The following is a 23,093-nucleotide window of genomic DNA, read 5'->3' on the forward strand; positions in this document are numbered from 1 at the left end:
TGACTTCTTAGAGACGTCAGATATATGAGGAGAGAAGGAGAGTGTGGAGTCGAAGATGACCCCGAGGTTTTTAGCCTTGCAGGTAGGGGCAGGAAGGGGGCCAAGGGAGGCCGGCCAGAGAGCTGCAGGGAAGGAGGGAGTGGGTGTGCCGATGAGTAGAATCTCAGTCTTACTGGCATTGAGGCAGAGGTCAATTGGCGGCACACCATTCCTGGATAGCAGACAGACAGTCGGAGATGAGGGAAGGAGAGGAGGAGGCCGAGGGTAGCCTGAAAATGAGCTGGGTATCGTCTGCTATCATCTGTAGTCAATGGAGCCTGTCCCAGTACAAAAGGAGTACACCCACACACCACACTCCTTCCCACACCAAAATGATACCACTAGCTGTTGCAATCATGGGGCTGGAGGACATGCCTGTATGTACTGCTACAACTACAGCAACAACAGCAACAACAACAACAACAACTACAGCTACAACAACAGGCAGCACAGAGGAGAGGCAGGAGGAGAAGGTGGGTGAGACAGGCCCAGCAAGTTCCACAGTGCAGCCAGTGGTACCACGTAGGCAGCCACCAATCCCTCGCATCAGACCCAGTCCATTCAATCTAATCCCAGAGCAGATCCACACCCTGTAACGGTTGGACCGGGACACCGTCACCACCATAGTGGACATGATACACAACGACATTGTCAGCCTCATAGAAATACACACTGCCATCCCCCTGCTACTAAAGGTGGTGTCTCTGCTCCACTTCCTGGCCACAGGCACCTACCAGCACACAGTGGGCCAGCTGCATGGTATATCACAACCACTCTTCTCACGCATGCTGACCCAAGTGCTGGATTCCCTCCTGAAGCACGCTAGCACCCACTTATCCCTACCACGGACTGCCCAGGAGTTTGCCGACACAAAAGTAGGCTTACATGCACTGGCAGGCATGCCCTATTGCATTGGTGCCCTCGACTGCACCCATGTAGAATTGGTTGTCCCTCATGCAACAGAGGCGGTGTACCGCAATCGCAAGCAATACCACTCCATCAATGTGCAGATGGTATGTGACTACAGCAAGATCATCACACATTGTGGCGCCCTATATCCCGGATCTACACATGATGCCATGGTGCTGCGGAACTCCACGCTACCCCGCCATATGGAGCGACATGCTGGACGACGTGCATGGCTGCTTGGTGAGTTGCCTGACTGGCCCATGGCAGTGCATCGGGGTTGTGAGGTGAGGGGATGCATACTCCACCTGGGTGGGAATGGGGGTGGAGATGCATACTCCACCTGGGTGGGAATGGGGGGGTGCATACTCCACCTAGGTGGGAATGGGTGGTGAGTGGAAAATGCACTCAGAGCTAAACACTTCTGACCTGAACCTCCCAACCCGAACATGACACATCAATGCCATACATAAGACCAATGCCGTACATCAATGACAACATGCAAGACGCACAAGCAGGCCATCATGGGTATGTCAAGCGATGCATGACTAAACATGATTACAACTGTGCCAATGTCACTAGTGTGATTAGGTACAGAGTAGCATACACTGCAATTATGGGTGGCAAGACATCAAACACCCTGCATCATCTGTACAACGCAATCCACACTAGCAGACCATATTGCAGTACACAATGCATCAAATTAATCTATGTGCATACATACAGGGACATGTGCATGTCAACACCAAATAGCAGTGGCCATGGCCATGAATCCTAAAGGTGGCAGCTCAGAATGACTCACACATACTTCTATGTGCCCCCATTCAGGTGATGGAGGCTATCCTCTGAAGCCGTGGCTACTTACCCCTGTGCGGAACCCGCGTAACAGGCACGAAGAGGAGTACAATCGGGTTCATACCCGTACCTGTGTCGTAATTGAGCAGACCTTTGGCCTGTTGAAGGTGCAGTTCCGCTGCCTAAGCAGGTCTGGTGGAGCACTCCTTTATGGCCCTGAGAAGGTGGCAAAGATCACCATGGCCTGTGTCATGCTGCACAACATGTGCATCCGGAGAAATGTACCACTGCCTCCTGACATTGACATACATGCATCGGGTGAGGATGATGAGGATGATGATGGAGGAGAAGCAACATCCCTGCCAGTATGTGATGCACAAGATGGCCGTGCTGTACGCCAATCACTGATTGACGAATACTTCTGAACCACAGGGACGTTGATGGTTATGTGCCAGTGCTACACTGAGCACTGGGTCCATGTGGACATGGACACAGGGTGTGTGGGCAGTTGGGCACTGTGCACTGTCATGAATAGAATGAACACACACGAAATGAACAATGCCCAGGCATAAAGTGATTTTGCACACAACGGATGTATTAATGAAAATTACAGAAAAGTGCTTCATCCCTCCACCACTCACAGACCCCCCATCCCCCAAAACACCCAAACACCCCATACCACCCAATGAACATCCAATACCCCCAATGAACACCCCATATCCCCCAATAATCACCCCATACCACCAATGAACACCCCATACCCCCAATAAACACCCCATACCCCCAATAAACACCCCTTTAACCCCCATACACGACCAACACCACCTCCCCCTCACCCATTGTCATCCCACAGAATTTGCTAGCTTTTTTTGTGTCCGGGGGCAGGATTTCGGTCTGCCTTGCACTCCGCCTTGTCATCTGCACAGGGCTGGAGGGTGCGGAGGATGAAGGTGTGGAGGATGGGGTGGATGCAGTTGGGATTGGTACCACCGGTGCAGGTTGTTGGTGCTGCATGTGTTGTAGCATGCTGGACTGGACCTGCGTGATGGCCCCCAAACTGTCACGGATCATGACTGTACAGGCATTAATGGCGGCAGTGTTCCCAGCAATGGCCTGACGGATCTCTCGCCGTGTCTCCTCGCCATCAGCCACATATTGGCGCACAAGGTCATTCATGGAGTCCTGCCTTGCCTCCACCCTTGACAGTCGTGCCTCCATGTCAGTGGGAGCAGCAGAGGTTGAGGGTGCTGCGGCTGGGTGTGCCATTGCTGGCTGGCCTCTGGGGTGGTACTGAGGTCGGAACTGTGCAGTAGAACTGCAGAATCCAGCATGGGGCTGGAAAGTGTGCCCTGAGTGGCGTGTTGGGGGTTGACGGGGGGGTTGGGGTGTGTGGACATTCCACATGGATTGTTCCATCTAGGTCCACGTACTCCTCCGCTCCAACATCCACGTCACTAAGTGGGGCGGTGGCTGCTGCCTCACCCACTGAGCTTGTGGCAGCGGACTGGGTGCCATCAGCCTCCCCTTCAGCTGTTGTTGGCAGCTCTGTGGTAGCAGTCTTGTCCGCTGTTGTAGTGTCCTCATGTGCCTGCATGGCCTGTGCACTTGCCCTGGGTTGGGCTGTGGCCCGTGGGGCTGCCTCGGAGGTGGATTGGCCAGTGCCCGGCGGTCTGGCTCTGGACGTAGATGGCCTTGTGGCAGGGTCCTGACTCCCACCTTCTCCATCAGTGCCTGTGGGGGAGGAAGAGCTGCAGGGCATCAGTGATGGTGTTACATGCAAGAAGCATGAAATGGTGCTGTACAGTATTTAATTTGTCATGCATTGCAATCTTATAGGTGTATCACATAGGGTAGTTTCAAGGGGGGGGGGCATATTGGCATTAGCCGTGGCATCTCCATTCGGCACTGATGCGTACCAGGTGGTAAGCCATTGTATTGGGCTTTGTGAATGTATTACATGCAAATGGTTCCTGTGTGTTGGGTGTCTGTTGGTAATGGGATTACCAACAGACACCAAACAGCATGCATTTCAGTGTGGCAGGGTTTGAGCCTCCATCTGGACATGGATCTGTAAATGTGTGTACGATGGGCCATGCATTGCCTTGGCTCGGCTCACTTTCACATCAGTTGTGCTACGTCATGGTTTGGCCTACTGGGGTTTGCAGGGTCCCTCACCTCCATCTCCAGATGTCGCGGCACCCGTCTCCATTTCCCCGAAGCCCTCTATCGACTCCCGCCTGTGCCCATGGTCTCCCTACGATTGCTGGCCAGGATGTTCCGGACCCTGAGACGGAGGTCGTCCCATCTTTTTTTGCAGTCTTTGACTGTGCGTGGGATGGTTCCTACCGCTGACACCTTGCGTGCTACCTCCTCCCATATTTCCATCTTCCTTAGCTGCACCTCCCTTTTGAGGTTATTTGTGAATACCTCATCGGCATGGGCAGCAAGGGTAACGGCCAGCATATTTAATTCCTCATCTGAAAAAGCGCTTCTTGCGCAGACGGGGGGGGGTGGTTTTACGGGTAGCTTTAGACATGATTTATACAATGGCCCTTGTCTCTCCTCTGTAGCAGTGGTGGTTTGGGAGGATTGCAATGGATGGTGTTTTTAAAGATGGCCGCCGGTGCATTTCCCATTCGGACGCAATGACGTTACTTCTGAGTCCGGTATTACGAGCCCGGTATTAGCATGTTGTTATTACCGGGTCGTTATTAAGGGGTTGCTTCTTGGCGGAGGCGGTATCAGCGGGTCCCGTGATGGCGCTATCGGGGGGTTGGAGGGCCTTTAGCGGCATGGCGGTATGGCCATTACCGGCATAGGGGTTTGCGCGCGCACTCGTATTCAGCCGCTATTAGCGGCGTCAAAGGAGCACAGACCCGCTACTTCCTCCATGCTGGTAATGACTCCGTTTTACCAGGATTCTCGTAATGCGGCCCCTTGTATTTCATGGCAGCAAGTGAAGACTCTGCAGATTGCTTTACAGGGCCACAACGCTTATTTTTTGGAGTTATTACCACATGATATTAAACTAGCTGAAGGACCTCAGCTCTTTAATTTGATGGATGCAAACTATTAGGACCCATTTAATAACACAAATGTGAACAGAAATGAAGCCTTGTTAAGATGACCAACTGGACGTTTTCACGATTTAGGGGGAAATTCAAGAGAACGTTTGGATTGAGGGAGCGATGCATTATAAATATTGGTTCTATGTGAAAAGACCTCCTTTTAAAGGTCTCAAGAGAAAAAGACCGATTTACAATGCCCTATTTTCTTTTGACTGTAAAAACAGCACTGTAAAGGTCTTTTTCTATTGAGACCATTAAAATGCGTATTTCTTTTTTTTTTAAAATATTCTGGGGGTTTCAACTCCCGAACTTCCCTTTATTGCCCCCTCTCAACACCCCCACCTAGAGGGCTGGCTTCTGCGTGTTTTTACTGACCTCTGTAATTTGTAGTCTCTATCACTAGCTGACTATTAGAAGATCTGAATTTCAGTCGAGAAAGTGCCCATCAGATCGTAGAATTCAATGTGACCAACCAAGAAAAGAGATTGATGAGGTAGGTGAGAAAGGCAGCCTGAAGTTAATCTCTGTTAAACTAAAATGTTTTGGAAACTAAAATGGCTTGCTTCTTCAGTCTCTGAAAAGCTTCAGACCTCAGGAGATCTTAAAGGACTTAAGAACACGATTAAATGAAGTTCAGGATGTCCTGAAAGCATTGTGTCAAAGCAGGCTTCAGCTCTTTCACACACTCGAGGGGCTCTTCATGGAGGCATCAAACAGCTGTTTTGGGGCATACTTTTTCAGGTAGTGCAGGACACTCGAGTGCCATGCAGACTTATTAAAGGCCACAATGTCGGTCTAGTGCAGAGAAATTACTATTTTAAATTCATCTTGCTATTCAATTGTATGATATGATATGATATGGCATTTATAACGCACCTATACACAAGTGTTTCAAGGTGCGACGAGGCAAGGGAGGGGAACAAGGGGACAAACAACAATCCTATTAGGCCAGGTGTCATTCAGATCGCGCAAGTGCGTGGGAAGGGAGGAAAGGAAAGTGCAGTACATGGGAGTAGATAATAATAAATAAAATAAATATCGGCCAGCAAGTGGCAAGTGCAAGGGTAAGTGCAGACATCAGCTATCGAGGTCTGGTAGGGGGACTGTAGGGATACAGAACAGTCCCCGAGTGTGGGGGTTGCCAGGTGGGCATTGCAGGTGTGACGCTGGCAGGAGAGGGGCCTGGGTCGGGGATCAGAAGGATATCCAGGCAGCCAGTGCAGTACCGGTTTCAGCCAGGAGGTCAGCAGAGGAGAGGAGAGAAGGCAGAAGCAAAGAGATAGGTTATGAGGCGCTTCGGGAACCAGAGATGTGTTCTCCCCAAGTGTATGGGAGGCAGGGAGGCTGTTCCAGAGGGAGGCGCCAGCCGAGGAGAGAGATCTACCACCAACTCGTTGCTTGGAGAAGCGACTGACCATGTGGGAGTAGGAGGCAGATGAGCAAAGAGCTTGAGAAGGAAGATATTTAGGAAGAGCGAGTTGGAGGTATTGAGGCCCCAGGTCCCAGTAGGCCTTGTGGACGATGCAGAGAGTTTTGAACTTAATCCCCGCAGCCACTGGGAGCCATTGCAGAGATTTCAGTCCTGGAGAGATACAATCCCTGGGCTTGAGGCCAAGGACAAGTCGCGCAGTCCTGTTCTGGATGAGTTGCAGAGGCCGGAGAGTAGAGGCAGGCAGATTTAGAAAGAGGATGTTGCAATAGTCCAGCCTAGAGAGAACCAGGGCTCTGCAGACAGTGAGCTTCTCGGGGAAAGAGAGGAAAGGCAGAATACCTCTGACGAGGTGCAGCTGGAAGTGTGACTTCTTGGAGACGTCAGAGATGTGAGGAGAGAAGGAGAGTGTGGAGTCCAAGATGACCCTGAGGTTTTTGGCTTTGCAGATGGGAGCAGGAAGAGGACGAAGAGAGGCCGGCCAGAGAGCAGCAGGAAAGGGGGGAGCACGTGTGACGATGAGGAGAATCTCAGTCTTACTGGCATTAAGGCAGAGGTCATGTGAGTGGCGGCATACCTCTCCTGGATAGCAGACAGACAGTCAGAGATGAGGGAAGGAGAGGAGGAGGTAGAGGGTAGCCTGAAAATGAGCTGGGTGTCATCCGCATAACACTGAAAGTTGGGGCAGCGTGGCGATGCGGTGGCAAGGAGTGCCAGGTATTGGTTGAACAGCCAGGGAGAGTGTTTAGACCCCTGGGGGACACCACAGGTAGAGAAAAAGGTGGCAGAGAGGAAGGATCCAAGTTGGACCTGGGAGGGTTGGTCAAAGAGGAAAGAAGTCAGCCACACAAGATCCTGACCAGTGATACCCAGGTTATCACGGAGACGGTTGAGCAGGATGGCATGGTTGACCGTGTCAAGGCAGATGAGAGATCAAGCAGGATGAGGACATAAGGGGTGCTAGAGTCAAGATTGGAGAGCAGATCTTCACGGATGTTCAGGAGACCAGATTCCGTGATTCTGGCAGCTCTGAAGCCAGACCGATGGTCATGAAGGCAACCAACAGATTCAGTATGGATATTAAGCTGGGAGATGAGGGGAAAGGAAGAGAAGGAGGGAGGGGGCTGGCTGCAGGAGGGCCAGAGGAAGAGCAGGGAGTAGGGGAAGGGAGGGGATAGGTGGAGAGAGACCCCAGGATATATGTATACCGTAACAAGTCACTTCCAAAGCAAAGAGACAGGAATTGCTGATACTTTATGTTGGCCTTGAGAACAACCAGGGGGTCGAAACATGTGTCGGCAACTTGAAGAATACATTCATTTTGATGACTACAGTGATACATGGTTGATATTAGTTAATTTTCATAAACTATAGGGGTGTAATGAGCGTGAGCTTCCTTCCTGTGTCTAATTCCTATGTTCATTTATTTCAAACTTTGAGGGAAGTTTGAGGGAAGTTGAGACTCACTGCCAGCCTGAACATATACCATCTTTTTTCTTTTTAACATACATTTCTTGGTAGCTTTGAAAAAATGTCTTGACACATCAATCGAGAGCGGTAACCAGGGCACACACTAAGATCGATCCCACACTACTTATATAGCAAGTCCATAACTCTGCTGCAGAGTCCTGCACCATCTTAACACTTGGGAATCCAGCTTGCCTCAACCGGAAGTCATTTATTGACTACAATATGCTCACCACATCTCCTTCAAAGCCCTACGCACTGCTAACTGAGCATTCCATGGCGCTGGCCACAAGTTCCTACAAACCAAGCTTCACAGCCCCCAATCAAAACACAGCCTCCTCTCCAAAACCCAACTATGGATGGAAATACTGCACTTCTCAATCTCAGTTGAGTGGTGCTTCTTTCAGAGTACAGGTGGGCAAACTCTGGAATTCACACCTCTTCGGGTGGTGCATGCCAGAGATCACGTAACCTTCTGAAAATTGGTTAAAACCTGTTTTTTTCCTACCCTGAAACAAAAAGGCCCTCAGCACATTTAACCCATCAACGCTAACCCAACCTTCCAAAAAGCAAAATCTGCTTAGCCATGCAATAAATAATTGCACTCCATGTCGTTATCCATATCATCAGCAATCCAACTAGATAGTCACGTGTACAGGCAATACTCACTGTCCATAAAATCCATGCACACACAATAACAGGTAAGCATAAACAAATTATACATGCAGTCTTGTCTCAGCCAGAAAGGCCTCTTTTCAAACCTGCGGCAACATCCTTCCAGTACTTCAATCAGAGAAAATCCACGGTCATCGCGCACAACTAGTGCTTGCTCCACATAGGAAACGTCTCCCTCACAACTTGCACTAATTTCTCCCCTGGCAGGATCTATGCATTGCTTAGGTCCTCCTGGTGGAATGGATATACCCAGACATGGGTCTCAAGACCGCAGTGCTTAGAGACCCAAACCACAACTCCCAGATGATGACCAGTGAGGCTGAAACATGTCTGTGGTTGCTTGTGGTCACGCGCACAAGGGTTGTGACCTAGCATGTTAGGCTGTAATGCCACTTTTGGGGTGAAATCAAACCCAATTTTCATATGGTCTTTCCCCTTCTGTGATGGCATGGCAGGATGAAAAACAATGGTCTGGACGGTTTCTGAGAGCAATGCAAGTGGTTATGATTAATTCAAAATCTTCCAGCCCTCAACATTCAATTCTGTTTAGGATTTGTCCAGCTAGGCAGAAACAGAGCACTCTTATAATAAGCCTAACCTCTTTAGCAGTTTTACTGGGATATAATGGATGTACCAACAAGTGAAGCCTCGCATGGAGCACCTCTCTGACCCACAGACACGACATAGCATGATCAACATGTGCTGCATTCCAATCAGGCACATCAGCCCATGTATGCACACCGGGTCCAGCCTAAAACGTCTGTATTCTTTTTTTATTCAAACGCTGTTGGCTAACAATCTAGCCCTTTGCATAGAAAAACAGACTAAAACCACAATACAATAAAACAACAATAAAAAACATACTTTTCATATCATATCATTTCAAGTTACATCAACATCCTGGTACTTGCACCTTAAATGCTACCTCACGCAAATTTTCCATGCAGGTAACCAAATTTCCAGCCCGTTATATTACCGTCTCGTACAAATACTTAAAGGTAAAATCATGTCGGTTTAATAGAGGCAATATCTTATTCCAAAGTTGCATTGCAGCCGCTGTAATAACTAATGACTCAGCCCCCATTATAGTCGCCCAGAATTGATACTTTTCTATATTTTCAATAGAAACACAGAATTGATGGTAGCTGTCTGAGTAGTACCTACAGCTAGTCAATAAGTGGCAACTAGTTTCTATTTCTTGGCTGCATAATCAACACAGCCTGTGTTCTCGGGGAACACCTATCCAAACCCCCGCATATTCCAGGACCGGTAACACATTTAGCCGCAAATACAGGATAAGGCGCCTTGATTTTTATTCACATATTTTTGTTAGGTAAGTACACGGCCTCCGTGTTGTAAACCCCTGTGATCTAAATTCTTGATATCGTCTTTAGCTTACAAGACTATCAGCAGTCGTTACCTGATCCCACTTGATCGCCTTTGTCTTAATATCATGGAGGAAATAACCAGGACTATCCATGTCCTCCATCTCTAGCCCAATGTTTGTCAAATGACCTTGGACTGTGCTTACCAAGTCAAGTGGAGCCAAATTTCTCGGTCGAAAACACATATGCGCTGCAACATAGACAATATACTTACTGAGGGCTCCATCTGCTCAGATTGTTGTATGTTCATTAGTAGTTTACATGGAGCAAACCAAGAACACTGAGTCACACTTGTGCAAGATGCGTGCTATGCAAATGCCTATTACCATTAACTGTTTGAATATGAAATGAAGATTTACCATCAGCAAACCCCGGCACTCGAAAAGCCGGAATCTAAAAAAAGCACTGCACTGGTATAGAGTGCTTCATTCCAGATTCCTCTTGCTACTAGTCTCTGGAATAGTTGGTGCTATATGGAACTTCATTAGCGACTTCTGAGAGTTGAAGGGTGAACTGGCCGGGCAAGGATTAGAGAACTGGCCCCATTTCTGAGGCGACCACTTAACTCACTGAGTTATCCACACAGACATCACGGACAAACAAAACAGATTGGGCTAGTGTTACTTAATGCCATCTCCCTCTGCCCCAGGGTACAAAAGTATGGCTTCCTTGGGAGATCGTCAGTGAAATAGTTTTTCGGGCCACGGGTGCGTGGCATCAAAGCTCTGATAAACAAAGATGTTAATTTGAATTCTGTTTTCTAACAATCAATGTGTTCTCTATCGAAAATGGATTTATTTCCAGTATATAAAGTCTTTATCAGGGCTGGAGAGTCTCTTAAAGCCTCGTCGCTGGCCTCAATCTTTCCTCAAGATTCGCAATCTCTTTTTTCTAGGGACGCGGGACCTCTTGTACATCACCTTTCAAGTTCTATACGTTTCTTGGTCTTATCACACCAGAATCCGGGCACCTTTCATGGTTCTCTGGTTCCAGGTGCTTCTCAAGGATCGCAGCACCGCTCAGATTCAAGGTGCTTTTCAGGGTTCTCAAAAAATACTTTGGTTCTACGTGCTTCTCATGGGCTTCAGCCGCTGACACATTATGGGTGATTCTCTGGGTTTTCAGCATCTCATGTTCAAGGCCCTTTTCTGGGTTCTCAATGCCTTCAGGTTCACTGTGCCTTCAGGGGTAAGTATGGTGAATAATAGTCACAGAAAGAGGGGGGCTACAGGATACAGGCCAGACACTTCCAATATGGATCCACAAAACACGATGTCTGTGCAATTGGTCATTGTTTGAATAGATACCCAAAGTGTGCATGGAAGCAAATGTGACAACTGCTAGTGGCCTCAAATATTCATCTGCAGATTTATAAACTTCCCTTGTTGTACCGTTGGTAATATCCGTTCGGGGCCAGAAGGCTTAAGCCCAAGAACATTAACTGCCAGCTAAAGTACAGTCACAAGAAGAATACAGAGTTCCATGGCACTGCTTCGCATAACGGCCTTGTGCTCTTAAGCAAGTGGATCAGGCTGGGAGCCGGGTACTGCTTTCACCTTTTATGTACCTTTCCAAACCATGTGGCAAATTGTGCTGGTACTATGTAAAGGAATGTTTGATTCTAGGAAATAATGTCATGCAAAGGAAAACCAGACTGGCATGAATGGGGACCAATGTTAATACATTCACAGAACATAATCTCCGGGAGCCTACACAATGCCTCACTAGAAGAAATTGATTATACACCAGCTTTCTGACTTCAGATGCAGTTAACAGGGACGCATTCTCCTACTTTTAAAACAGTACATGTTGCTTATTCGAGCCAAGATAGCAAAAATAACCTGCCCCCCACAGTATCCAAAACATTGCAGAGACAAATCACTTCTCTTATAGGGATGTGTTAGGGCTCTTTAATTAGCTAATTTAAAAAAATACATATTACAATGTGATTTCACTGATAACCCTATTGCACGTGATCATTCTCAAAAGGTATTTATAAAAAAATGTTTTGTTCCAAAACACATTCATCCTATTTGGTATAGAATTGGCCAGTCCTGTAAAAAAGAGGGCACATGTTTTGAGGTAAACATTCTTTTTTCTTACAGACTTTTTGAGAATTGATGTTAAAAACATGTGGTGATTAGATAAAGAAATTTGCTAAGTTTAATTCGATTGGGCCTCATTATAAGTTTGCTGGCCTGGAAACAAGGGTGCCGGTAAGCTCACTGGCACCCTTGTTTCTGGACCGGCAAACTAGGAGTCTGCCTGCTGGAGCCACTGTACCCGACAGGTCTGATCCTGCTGGGCGCAGCGGCCACATTAGGCAGACGGCACCATTAGCAATGGTGTCGGCACCTCCGAGTGCCCACTCCGATAGAGTCCTATGAGACTCTGTGGGAAGGGAACTTACATTTTACCGGCGCCTGACTTCCCGGGCTGCAAGACTTGGAATCGCCAGGTGGCACCGGGAAGTCAGGCGCTGGTAAAGTTTTACGAGTCCAGCAGCAACCCGCTAGTTACCGCCATACCCGTAATAAGACCTAATTTCTTTTGTGTTACTTTTAGAGGAGAACATATAATAGGGACACCAATGAAATTACATTCTAGCATGAATTTGTAATTTACCAATTCAAGGAACTTAACACTTCTGTATCAATGCAGACATATTACACAATTTCTAAACACAGGGATTCCAGATACATCTAAACATAAGAGGTCCCCAAAGCGTGGCAAGGTTGAGACGTGGGTCGAGAAAAGGTAAATATACAACAAGCAATCAACGACAATTCAAAGGCAGTGACGTCACGATGATCATGAATAAGACATCATCGACATGGGATACTATAAACACACACTTGAGCATTGTAGGACAACACCTGTCCAGAAAATACAGGTTATCATCAAAACTGTAGTTCTGTCAAAGCCAGGGGATTTGATTGGTCAGCCCTTTGTTGTGGCACACTCCCTTCAGCATATCACATTAAATCCCTGGGATTGTATTGCATTTAATTGGGTATAAGACCCTTGAAGGCTATACCCCCGATCAGAGCGTTTTTCAGTAATGGGTAATAAAGCACACCGGGCTCAGGCCTGCTGCAAATCCCTCCCCGCAATGCACACAGGCGACCCATTCATTAGCCAAACGGAGAAAAGGAGGGTTGTGCTAAAAGCCGCTTACTTTGACGTGGCTCTGTGCTCCCAGGTTGTAGACTTCGGTCGGCTTCACTTCATTAATGATCTTCACCAGGCACGTGCTGTCTGTGAGGTCGCCGTAGTGCAGCTTCATGTCTGAAAATCACACGAGCAGGCAGTGAATTAACTAACGGGCGTCGCACAGCACAAATAGCTTATACAATGCTCTGCAAGGACATATGGTTAAAGTAAACAATTTTTGCAGCAGTTTAAGGACCCATTAAATTTGAAGCCGGCTCAAAAGGGTAAAACTGGCGTCAGCCTGCCACATTTCAGACACACAACCACTGATCCCCAGTGTTCGCACACCACAATGCAGTGTGATTTAAGGGGCTGTTTCCCGCCAAAATAGGGAATCATGTACGCACACGATACGAAAATGCATTTCTGAACGCTCACACCTCAATAATTTTGTCTACCAGATTATTCACTGGCACCAGGACACTATATTTATAGTCCAAGGCTTTAATTTAACAAACTAGTACATTCTGGGAGTTGAAGGCTTCATTATTTTTAGTTTTACCAATTTTACAAAAGCACCCAATTATAATTTGTTACAGGAAAAGGAGGCTTGATGCCCCACTGACATGTTATATTGTCAGCTTGCTCCGAAATCTGTCAGATGGGGGGGTACAATTTTCCCTTTTAGAATAGGAATCGGTCTGGTCAGCAGTGCTGCGATGCACTGCCACGCGGCAGGTCCAGTCGATACATCAAATCCAAGCAGTCAACATCAGACCAAGCAGCTGTCAAAGCTAGGAAAACAGTTAAAAATGCATAAACGGTGGACCGAGAATTACAAGAGAGGCCCATAGGGAGAGCAATAGATGCCTTGCCCCGTAATAAAACCCATGGGCTAGATGGTTTTACTAATGCCTACTATAAAGTATTTAAGGGAGTCCTGATGACCCCTTTAACAAAGCTGCTTAATGCAATCTCGGAAAAAGGGGACGGTATCACAAGATATGGCTCAGTCGACGACGATATTGGTGCTTAAACCGGAAAAAGACCTGAGAGAATGTTCAAGTTATCGGCCCAATATCATTGACCACCGGCTCAGCGTCTTACAGACCTGCCTAACAATGTGAGACCTCATCATTCAACCAGTTGCGCAATTTTCCTGTCCATGATAGCCCGTCCTATTCGTTTGAGGCTCACGCCACCTCTGTTGATACCTACCCCTTCCCCTCCTCCTACCATCTACCTTGAGCAAGTTCTGCCCGAACCAGCCCATTGTGGTCCCCGCACACCTATCTTCACTAACTCCATACCCGGCAACCTGCCGACCAACAGACCTTTGCCGGCTAACTCTTATACGCAAAGATACTGTCTCATGCCCAAAGACCTTACCCTTACAAGCTACAGCCCACAGTCACCTCCTAACATGTGCTATTGATGCCCTGTAATCTAAATCCCTATTACGTTGTTACCATAATTGTACATTGTACTAAGCAACTTTTAATTGCTGTGTATCGGTTTCATTTCCACCGGCATCTTATCTACAGCTATGTCATTGTGATTTTGTATTACTCCTACATCTACTCTCTCTACGCTACCGCTGCCTTCTTGTGTCCTCCTTGACATAATGCGACTCAGTGTTATGCCTGAATATCAGCTTCTGCTGAAATAAGTTCACACAGTTACTAACAGTGCCAGCCTTTGTATACCATTCAAGTACACTGCCAATATCTCGCATGCTATATGTACAGCTCGTCTCTTTTGAGCCCTAGCAACACTACTTTACTCATCTGCACACACTCCCTAATGGTGCCTTGAAGTATTTTATTGCAAATGTATGCAACTGCAATTACACTGTCTATGATAATACTAAATGCTCTATTACTATTAGTCCCCAGGAATCTCAATCACTTTGATGATATTGTTAACGGCCTTTCTGCTCTCATGGCCGCTACTATTAACTGCCTACCTAACTCTGAATGGCTCGTTTGTAACCGTAGTCACTTATGAAAGCTTATTGGCCCTAATCAACATTGCTAGTGCAATCTCTATCTCTGCACACAACTGTCTACCTGTTATTCCATGACTACCACCTGTATACCCAAATGTGTTTGACAGCTTGCACCTATTTATAGTCATAACTATGTATTCCGCATATTTATTCGGTCACTACTGCTTTACATGAACCAGTCTTCTTAAAAAGTAACTCTCTCACTAAGGTTCAGCATGTTCGATACAGCCACTAGCAAAATTACTTGCATCTCATCACTCATATTGAGTTTGACACTCTGCCCTGCTAGACGTCACACACCTGCTCTTGGGGACTTACCCACTATAACACCCCCTGACCTGCCCCACCCACAACAAAAGTAGAATACTAGATTTGGTGGCAGACCACAATTGCCATGCCAACATCCTTTCCATTTCACCGCTAGCCTTGACCGACCACTACCTACTCTCATTTATGCTCTCCGCCAATAGACCCTTGCCCACACCTGCCCCCATGGCTCCACCTGCACTAACCAGAAATAAAGAGTATCACACCGGATAGGCATATCCCAGCCGTACTCCCTACCCTGAACTCACTTCCTAACAGCGCTGACCCAGAGAGCTTGGTTGAGGAGTATAACAAAATTATGGTCTGCTCCTTGGACCAGATAACCCCCCTAAACTCAGACCAAGTAGGCTAAAAAACCATCTGAACAAATGGTTCACACCTTTCCTAAAAAACCTAAGACAACAAAAAAGAAATTGTGAGGCTACCTGGAAATTACTACCCTGGGAAGCCAACAAATTAAAGCTCACCAAACTCTCATCCCTCTATAAAAAAGAAATCTGTTTAGCTAAACGGGCATCCTACGATACTCGTATCTCCCAAGCTAATTACAATACGAAAGAATTATTTACTATTCGCAAAGAATTAGAGACTCCCATCGCTATACCGACACTTGTAATAAAGATAAAAAATGGTGCTCAGACATCCAACATGCACTTGCTAATAAAGTATCTACCTTACAAAATAAAATATCCCAAAAAAAAGATTCTTTAAAAAACCCACCATCACCCAAAATAACTGGGAACACAGCCGAAGCCCAAGCTACCCGATTCAACTTCTCCAAAGAACCTATCCTTGAGGTGGAAAGAATTATTCTGTCCCTCAAACCATCCAATTGTCACGGTGATCTCTGCACCACACAGCTCATTAGGGATGCGGCTCGAGACCTATCACCCTTCATTTCCAAGCTTATCAACGCTTCCTTTGCCACCGGCACTATCCCCACTAACCTCAAACAATCATGGGTACTCCCACTCTTAAGAAAAACGACTTTAGATCCTTCAACACCCACCAACTATAGGCCAATCACAACAGTCCCTTTTCTTTCAAAAATATTAGACAAGGTTGCCTACACGCAAATACAAAAATATTTGGAATTACACCACCTGCTAGGAGCTAGACAATCAGGCTTCTGCCCACCACACGGAACAGAGACTACCCTCATTGATCTCAAGACCCAAGTCGATGAGCTTAGAGACAGTGGCAAATCAGCCTTGCTCCTCCTCCTGGACCTCTCAGCTGCGTTCGATTTGGTGGATCATACAATTTTATGTAACCATCTCGACACAGCAGCACACTTCTCTAAGGACGTCATAACTTGGATTATATACTTCTTAGGAGGCCGAACTATGAGGGTCTTCTCACCCTCTGCAGCGGCAGACCCGATACCCATCACTTGCGGCATACCACAGGGGTCCTACGTTTTGCCCACACTGTACAATACCTTCACCAAGCCCCTTTTCGATGATCTGGACCATATTGGTATCACCTACACTAACTATGCAGATGATACCCAGATCCTCCTCCCACTTTCAGGGGATTATGACAAGTATTTGGCCTTGGTGAACAGAGTGTACATCATCATCCAGGCATGGATGGCCATGTACGGTCTATGCCTGAATGATGATAAAACAGAACTAATCCTCCTTGGTACCCTTACTAACTTAAAGAAACTGGGACCTGACTATTCCTCATTTATAATCAACAGCAACCTCATTAAGGAAGCACAGGAGGTAAAAACATTAGGTTTTTATCTCGACTTTACACTCTCATTCTCCAAACAGGTCAACACGTTAGCGTCCTCTACGGCCTATATGTGCAAACTTATCAGAACAAGTAAGCCATTTCTCTCTAATAACAGCTGCACCATCCTGGAAAAGAGCCCTCATCCTGTCCCGCTTGGATTATTGCAACGCCCTGTACATAGGCTCTAACAATTCCATCATTAGAAGAATCCAAACTTTACAAAACAATGCCCTTAGAGCAGCATTAGGCATTTCCAAAAGAAACCACATCTCTGAGAGCAGACGACAGAATAACTGGCTCAGAACCAACAACAAAATCCTCCTAAAAACTTTGTTGCTTGCCCATAAATCTCTTAATAACGCCACCCCTATTTACCTCTCTGAGAGATTCTACAAACAGACATCCCTAAACCCACCAGATCAGCAAACAGGGATCGCTTATCCATCCCAAGATTTAAACTATCCACGATTGGAGTCAACAGCTTCCCCGTTAAAGCAGCTAAACTATGGAACTCCTTGCCTCCGACACTGAGAATAGACCAGTCTTATCTTAACTTTAGAACCAACACTATCCGGTGGCTGAAATCCAACGACCACTAATTCGCATGATGTATAATCTTCTGCCTGCGCAACCGAACTGTAAGTAATAACGCCCACCGGCTACCTCAAGTTTGCAACCTCTACTTGGTGTACTTTGTCTATAACATCTGTAAATATGTGTATATTCTGCCATTGTAAGAAATCTATTTCACTCATGATTCACCATATGTTACCCTGCGGAGGCAACTTTAACTCTGTACATAATGCCTTGTAATATTTGGAAATAACGGTATACCCTGCTTTGTAAGTAATGTATCACATCTTATGATTCTTTTTAACCAAGCTTCGCACTGTCTTATAACCACTGCGCTCTGATACCCTTGGGTCTGGCGTGCATTATAAATAATAAACAAATACAAACAAATACAAAATTACATAACAGAGATGCTAAATTGTATGCTAAGATCCTAGTTACCCGATTAATGGCGAGCCTCCCTGATGTGATACACCCAGACCAGACAGGATTTATTAATGACAGATCTACCCATGATAACATACATAGGGACTCATCACAAGTTTGGTCTGAGCCCTTAAATGCAGTGGGAATGGTATTACTGCTGCATTTAAGGGCTGGCCAAATCACAAGTTGGGCGGAAAATGGCATTTTTGGGCTGTTTTCTCCCCCTTTTTGGCACTATTACCACCGGCAGTAATAACACTCCCCAAACCCATTGGGTCCTATGGACTGTTGAGGGGGTCTCAATCCCATCCCCAGCATACCCCCAAGTAGTCAGATGCCAGCCATTGGAGCAGCCCCAGAGACCATACCCGGATGACATCACCAAAGTAATCATGAAAAGGCGACATGGCTGAACGCACCCACAGAGACATTAGCCGGGTACAAAACAAGACACATGAACTGGTTGTCGACACCAAAAAAGAGATTATCAGCAAAATGGAAGCCACAGCTGCATTGAAAAGAATTGGAAAAGCTCAAAGCACAGGGCTGAGGCCTGATACAATGACTTTTCTGAGAGATGCGAAACAGGCCTGGCAGCATGTGCAGCCCTACCAATGGGGATGAGGGCTCGAGTCAGCTGAAAAGATACAGCACCTGCAAGGACAAAAAGGCTGAAATCCCTCATAAATGCCAGGAGAGAAAATCATTTTTACGGTCCCTGAACACGTGACCTGGATCTGGGGAACAGGCCCATTCAGCCAGATAAGGTTGTTCCCAGCAAATTGAAGACAGAAGATGAAAAAGATGCAACACAACATCAAGATGGAGAAGGGAGTGTCCTTGCTCAAGGCCTGGGAAGTCAGAGTGGTGAAACAATAGTAGGAAGCAGGCAGCGCTCTGAGCTCACCTTACCCACCCATCATTTTTGCTCACATGCTGGTAAACGTCATAAACTGACAAGGCTTGTACTGGCCTGGAGGGTGGTGCCAGGTGGAGCTACCAGATCTAGCCAGACCAATCAAATTATCTGTCCCCTATAGACTGTAATTATGCCTATACTGTTCACCCAATCCAATTTCGCCTAAAAGCAAGGAATTTATCTTTTGGTTGTGTGGTCATGGCAGCCTAAAAACTCACTGCCCACCTGTAATGATCTTTGAGTACATTTGGAGCTGTTGAATATGTGTACATATCCCTGCTTGGACTAAATAAAGCAGCAATTTGTCACATTTCTGGACTCCTCCGTTTCTGGCCATGAGGGGATTTCCCTGGAGTCTATCTCTGTTTTCCTAACTACAATTCAGGACCCAATGGGGAATGGGGATTTACTGGGCACCCGCAACTCATGATCCAGCACAAATTGCACCGAACTGAGTTGCATATCGCTATTAGCGTTGGACGGTATCCCGGAGGTATGACTGCCGGGATACTACGCAACTCGTGATGAGGCCCATATAGTGATGAATCCCTTAGACTGGGGAAGGATGGCGGTGTGAGCATTATATGTGAAGTGGCCATTCAACAGTATGGATTGGAGGTTTATGTCCTCTACATTACAAACTTTGGGTTTGGGTCCCAGATTCAGAGATAAGATACCAGCTAACTTTTGAATTCCGGCCACGAGGATGAATGTTAATGGGGTTCTCACACACCTCATGTCAATAACACGACGTATGCGGCTAGGTTGGTCACTGTCTCCTTTGGTCTTTGCTATGGAGCCTTTAGCGTGTTTGATTAGAAGGGATGTGACAATTGTGTGGATAGCACGCAGGGGATTACAGCATAAGTTAGCGATCTACGCAGACAATGCCCTATTGTTCCTGAAAGAAATATTGAACATGTTCTCTTTAGCATTGGAAGAGTTATGATGATTTGGACTAGGGTCAGGGTTCACGATAAATCATGAGAAATCTAATGGGTTTATTGGGAATGAAAACCCAATAATAGTGGAATAACTGGCCAGGAAATTCCCAAGAGGGTGATAAACTGAGAAGATAGATTACCTGGGGGTAAAGCTATTGGGCCTCATTACGACCCAGGCGCTAATGGGTTAACGGCGCCGTAAAAGGCTGCAGCGCCGTTAACCTATTAGCGCCTAATTACGAGGTCTCTTTGCGGGACCCGACCTTAACGGCTGGTTTTACCAGCCGTTAAAGTAGGGACCCGCAAAGGGACCTTGGTGCTAAGTACGGTGCCGCAATTTGCGGCACCGTACTTAGCACCTTCCCCATTCCCATTGAGCCCTATGGGGCAAAAATGGGAATGGGGAAGGGCCATGGCGGCATGGGGAATTACCGCCCCGCCAACCTCGAAAAGGGGTGGTAATTCCCCATTCCGCCATGGCAGACACCGGCATGGACCATGGTGCTAGTAGCACCATGGTCCTCCGCCTGGGTCGTAATGAGGGCCATTGTCTTCATATGAGGGGCTCTAATACGCTAATATTCCTGACATATGGAAACAATCTAGTGAGGATTTGAAGAGGTGGGATATGCAGGAGTCGTCCTCGTAAGTCATAATCACAGCAGTAAAAATGACCTTACTTCCACGGAGCTCTATGCGTTTTGTGCTAATCTAGCGAGGATTCCGAGAGCAATGGGTAATAGGTTACTGGGGGAGCAATTCAAATTTATTTTGAACAGGAATCGTGCAACAGTAGCCAAAAATATCCTGATAAGGGCTGTGCTATTCGGGGGATTGGGTATCCCAGATATCACAAGATATTTGATAGCTGCACAAATCGCACCCATGATTGACTGGTCATTTGCACAGGGAAGAAAAGGGTGTAAGGATTTGGAACAGGTAGTCGCATTGATTCCCCTCCATAAATGTGATGTCACATGTGAAAATTTTTAAGAGAACTGATTAAAAATATCTTTGCGCGATTCAATAGCTGAGACAGAATCGCATATGAATTGATAGTTTTCGAGAAAATTGGTAATATAACATTTTTTGGTGAACATTTGGATTGGAGCTTGCAGTGTTTGGTGCTCGCTCATATAGTCACGAGTTGTTTAAGCCACACAAAAGCATTGGCAAGTGTCATATAAGAGGAAAGGGAACAGGTTTAAACATGGAAGACATAACTCCATTAGAACACATATGCAAGCAATTGCCAAAACACGCACCCAAGCTAAAGAAGTATAGCACCAAGTGGGTCAAAGGTACTGCCCATAAGATGTTTATGCCATGGCCACAAAATGGGTCTTTATCTAAAGCCGTCTGACAACATATGACGACATATTTGCATGCCACATATACATGCAAGAAGTTAGAAAAATGCCTTGTTATTCTTGAATTGTGGAAAATGTACGAACGGGTAAAGGAGGAAGAGCTGCCAACAGATTTAAGTATTAATTCATAGAATTCAGCGCACAAGTGGCGCACACGGCTGGCGCACACTGTGCGCGTGCGACAATCTGCGTCAGCCGTGTGCACCAAAATCCATTTCCTCGCACAGCGTATTCATGGATTTTAACATCCATTACCAGCCGTGGCGCAGAGTGGCGCAGCGCCCCTGCAGCAGGACCAGTTCTGCCCCCAAACCCCTCCCCGTGCACCATGTACAGCGCACAAATCCCGTACATGGCGCACAGGCCAGTGGACCAGCATACAGGCCCCCAACCACGAAAACGCCAGTAAAACTCCCTGCGCACCTCTCCGAATACACGTACCCCGCTGCGCAGGGAGAATCACACGCGATTGGCCATGTGCGAGCGGGGTACGTGTATTACTGGGGTTCGTGGGAGGTTTCACACGTGATTGGCCCTGTGTGAGCGGAGTACGTGTATTACTGGGGTTCGTGGGAAGTTTCACATGCGATTGGCCCTGTGCAAGCGGGGTACGTGTATTACTGGGGTTTGTGGGGAGTTTCACATGCGATTGGCCCTGTGCGAGCGGGGTACATGTATTACTGGGGTTTGCGGGGAGTTTCACATGCGATTGGTCCTTTGCGAGCGGGGTACGTGTATTACTGGGGTTTGCGGTGAGTTTCACACGCGATTGGCACTGTGCGATCGGGGTATGTGTATTACTGGGGTTCGCGGGGAGTTTCACACGCGATTGGCCCTGTGCGAGCAAGGTACGTGTATTACAGGGGTTCGCGGGAAGTTTCACATGCGATTGGCCCTGTGCGAGCAGGGTACATGTATTACTGGGGTTTGCGGGGAGTTTCACATGCGATTGGTCCTGTGCGAGCGGGGTACGTGTATTACTGGGGTTTGCGGTGAGTTTCACACGCGATTGGCACTGTGCGATCGGGGTATGTGTATTACTGGGGTTCGCGGGGAGTTTCACACGCGATTGGCCCTGTGCGAGCGGGGTACGTGTATTACTGGGGCTCGCGGGGAGTTTCACACGTGATTGGCCCTGTGCGAGCGGGGTACGTGTATTACAGGGGTTCGCGGGAAGTTTCACATGCGATTGGCCCTGTGCGAGCGGGGTACGTGTATTACTGGGGTTCGCTGGAAGTTTCACATACGATTTGCCCTCTGCGAGCGGGTTATGTGTATTACTGGGGTTCGCAGGGAGTTTCACGCGTGATTGGCCCTGTACGAGCGGGGTACGTGTATTACTGGGGTTCGCGGGAGGTTTCACACGCGATTGGCCCTGTGCAAGCGGGGTTCATGTATTACTGGGGTTCGCAGGGAGTTTCACACGTGATTTCACTGTCAGAGCGGGGTACGTGTATCCAGTGGGGTGCGCGGGGAGTCCGACACATGAATTGGCAGTGTGGGTCCTCCCAGGTGTGTCCTCTACCACCTCCACGGCCCCTGCAGGCAGCCCACACCACAGGGGACTACCCAGCACCCCGGGTCATGTCCCGCATACAGCCCATCCACCATGGGCATGCCCCCCAGCCAGCCCACATGTCACCTTGCACTAGTGATCATCAACTCATGTCCCCCAGCACCTCCACCCACCCAGCAGTGAGGGGCACCTGCCAGCAGGCCCCGACTCATGTCCCCCAGAACCCCCACCCCCCAGCAGTGAGGCTCAGGCCCCGACTCATGTCCCCCAGCACCACCACCCACCCAGCAGTGAGGGGCACCTGCCAGCAGGCCCCGACTCATGTCCCCCCAACACATCATCATGATCCA

General features: G+C 47.5%; 1 protein-coding gene across 2 annotated transcripts in view; it reads right to left on the bottom strand.

Moving 5' to 3' along the window:
- GMDS (GDP-mannose 4,6-dehydratase) overlaps nucleotides 1-23,093 on the bottom strand; it is a 3,238,640-nt gene that overhangs the window by 2,644,393 nt on the left and 571,154 nt on the right. For both annotated transcript variants that reach the window (XM_069613525.1, XM_069613524.1), the window contains exon 4: nucleotides 12,943-13,052. In XM_069613525.1, the coding sequence (XP_069469626.1) occupies nucleotides 12,943-13,052 (110 nt within the window). The remainder of the gene's footprint in view (nucleotides 1-12,942; nucleotides 13,053-23,093) is intronic.

This window comes from Ambystoma mexicanum, chromosome 5p (genome assembly GCF_040938575.1).
Source record: "Ambystoma mexicanum isolate Mex_15411 chromosome 5p, UKY_AmexF1_1, whole genome shotgun sequence".
Lineage (NCBI taxonomy): Eukaryota > Metazoa > Chordata > Amphibia > Caudata > Ambystomatidae > Ambystoma > Ambystoma mexicanum.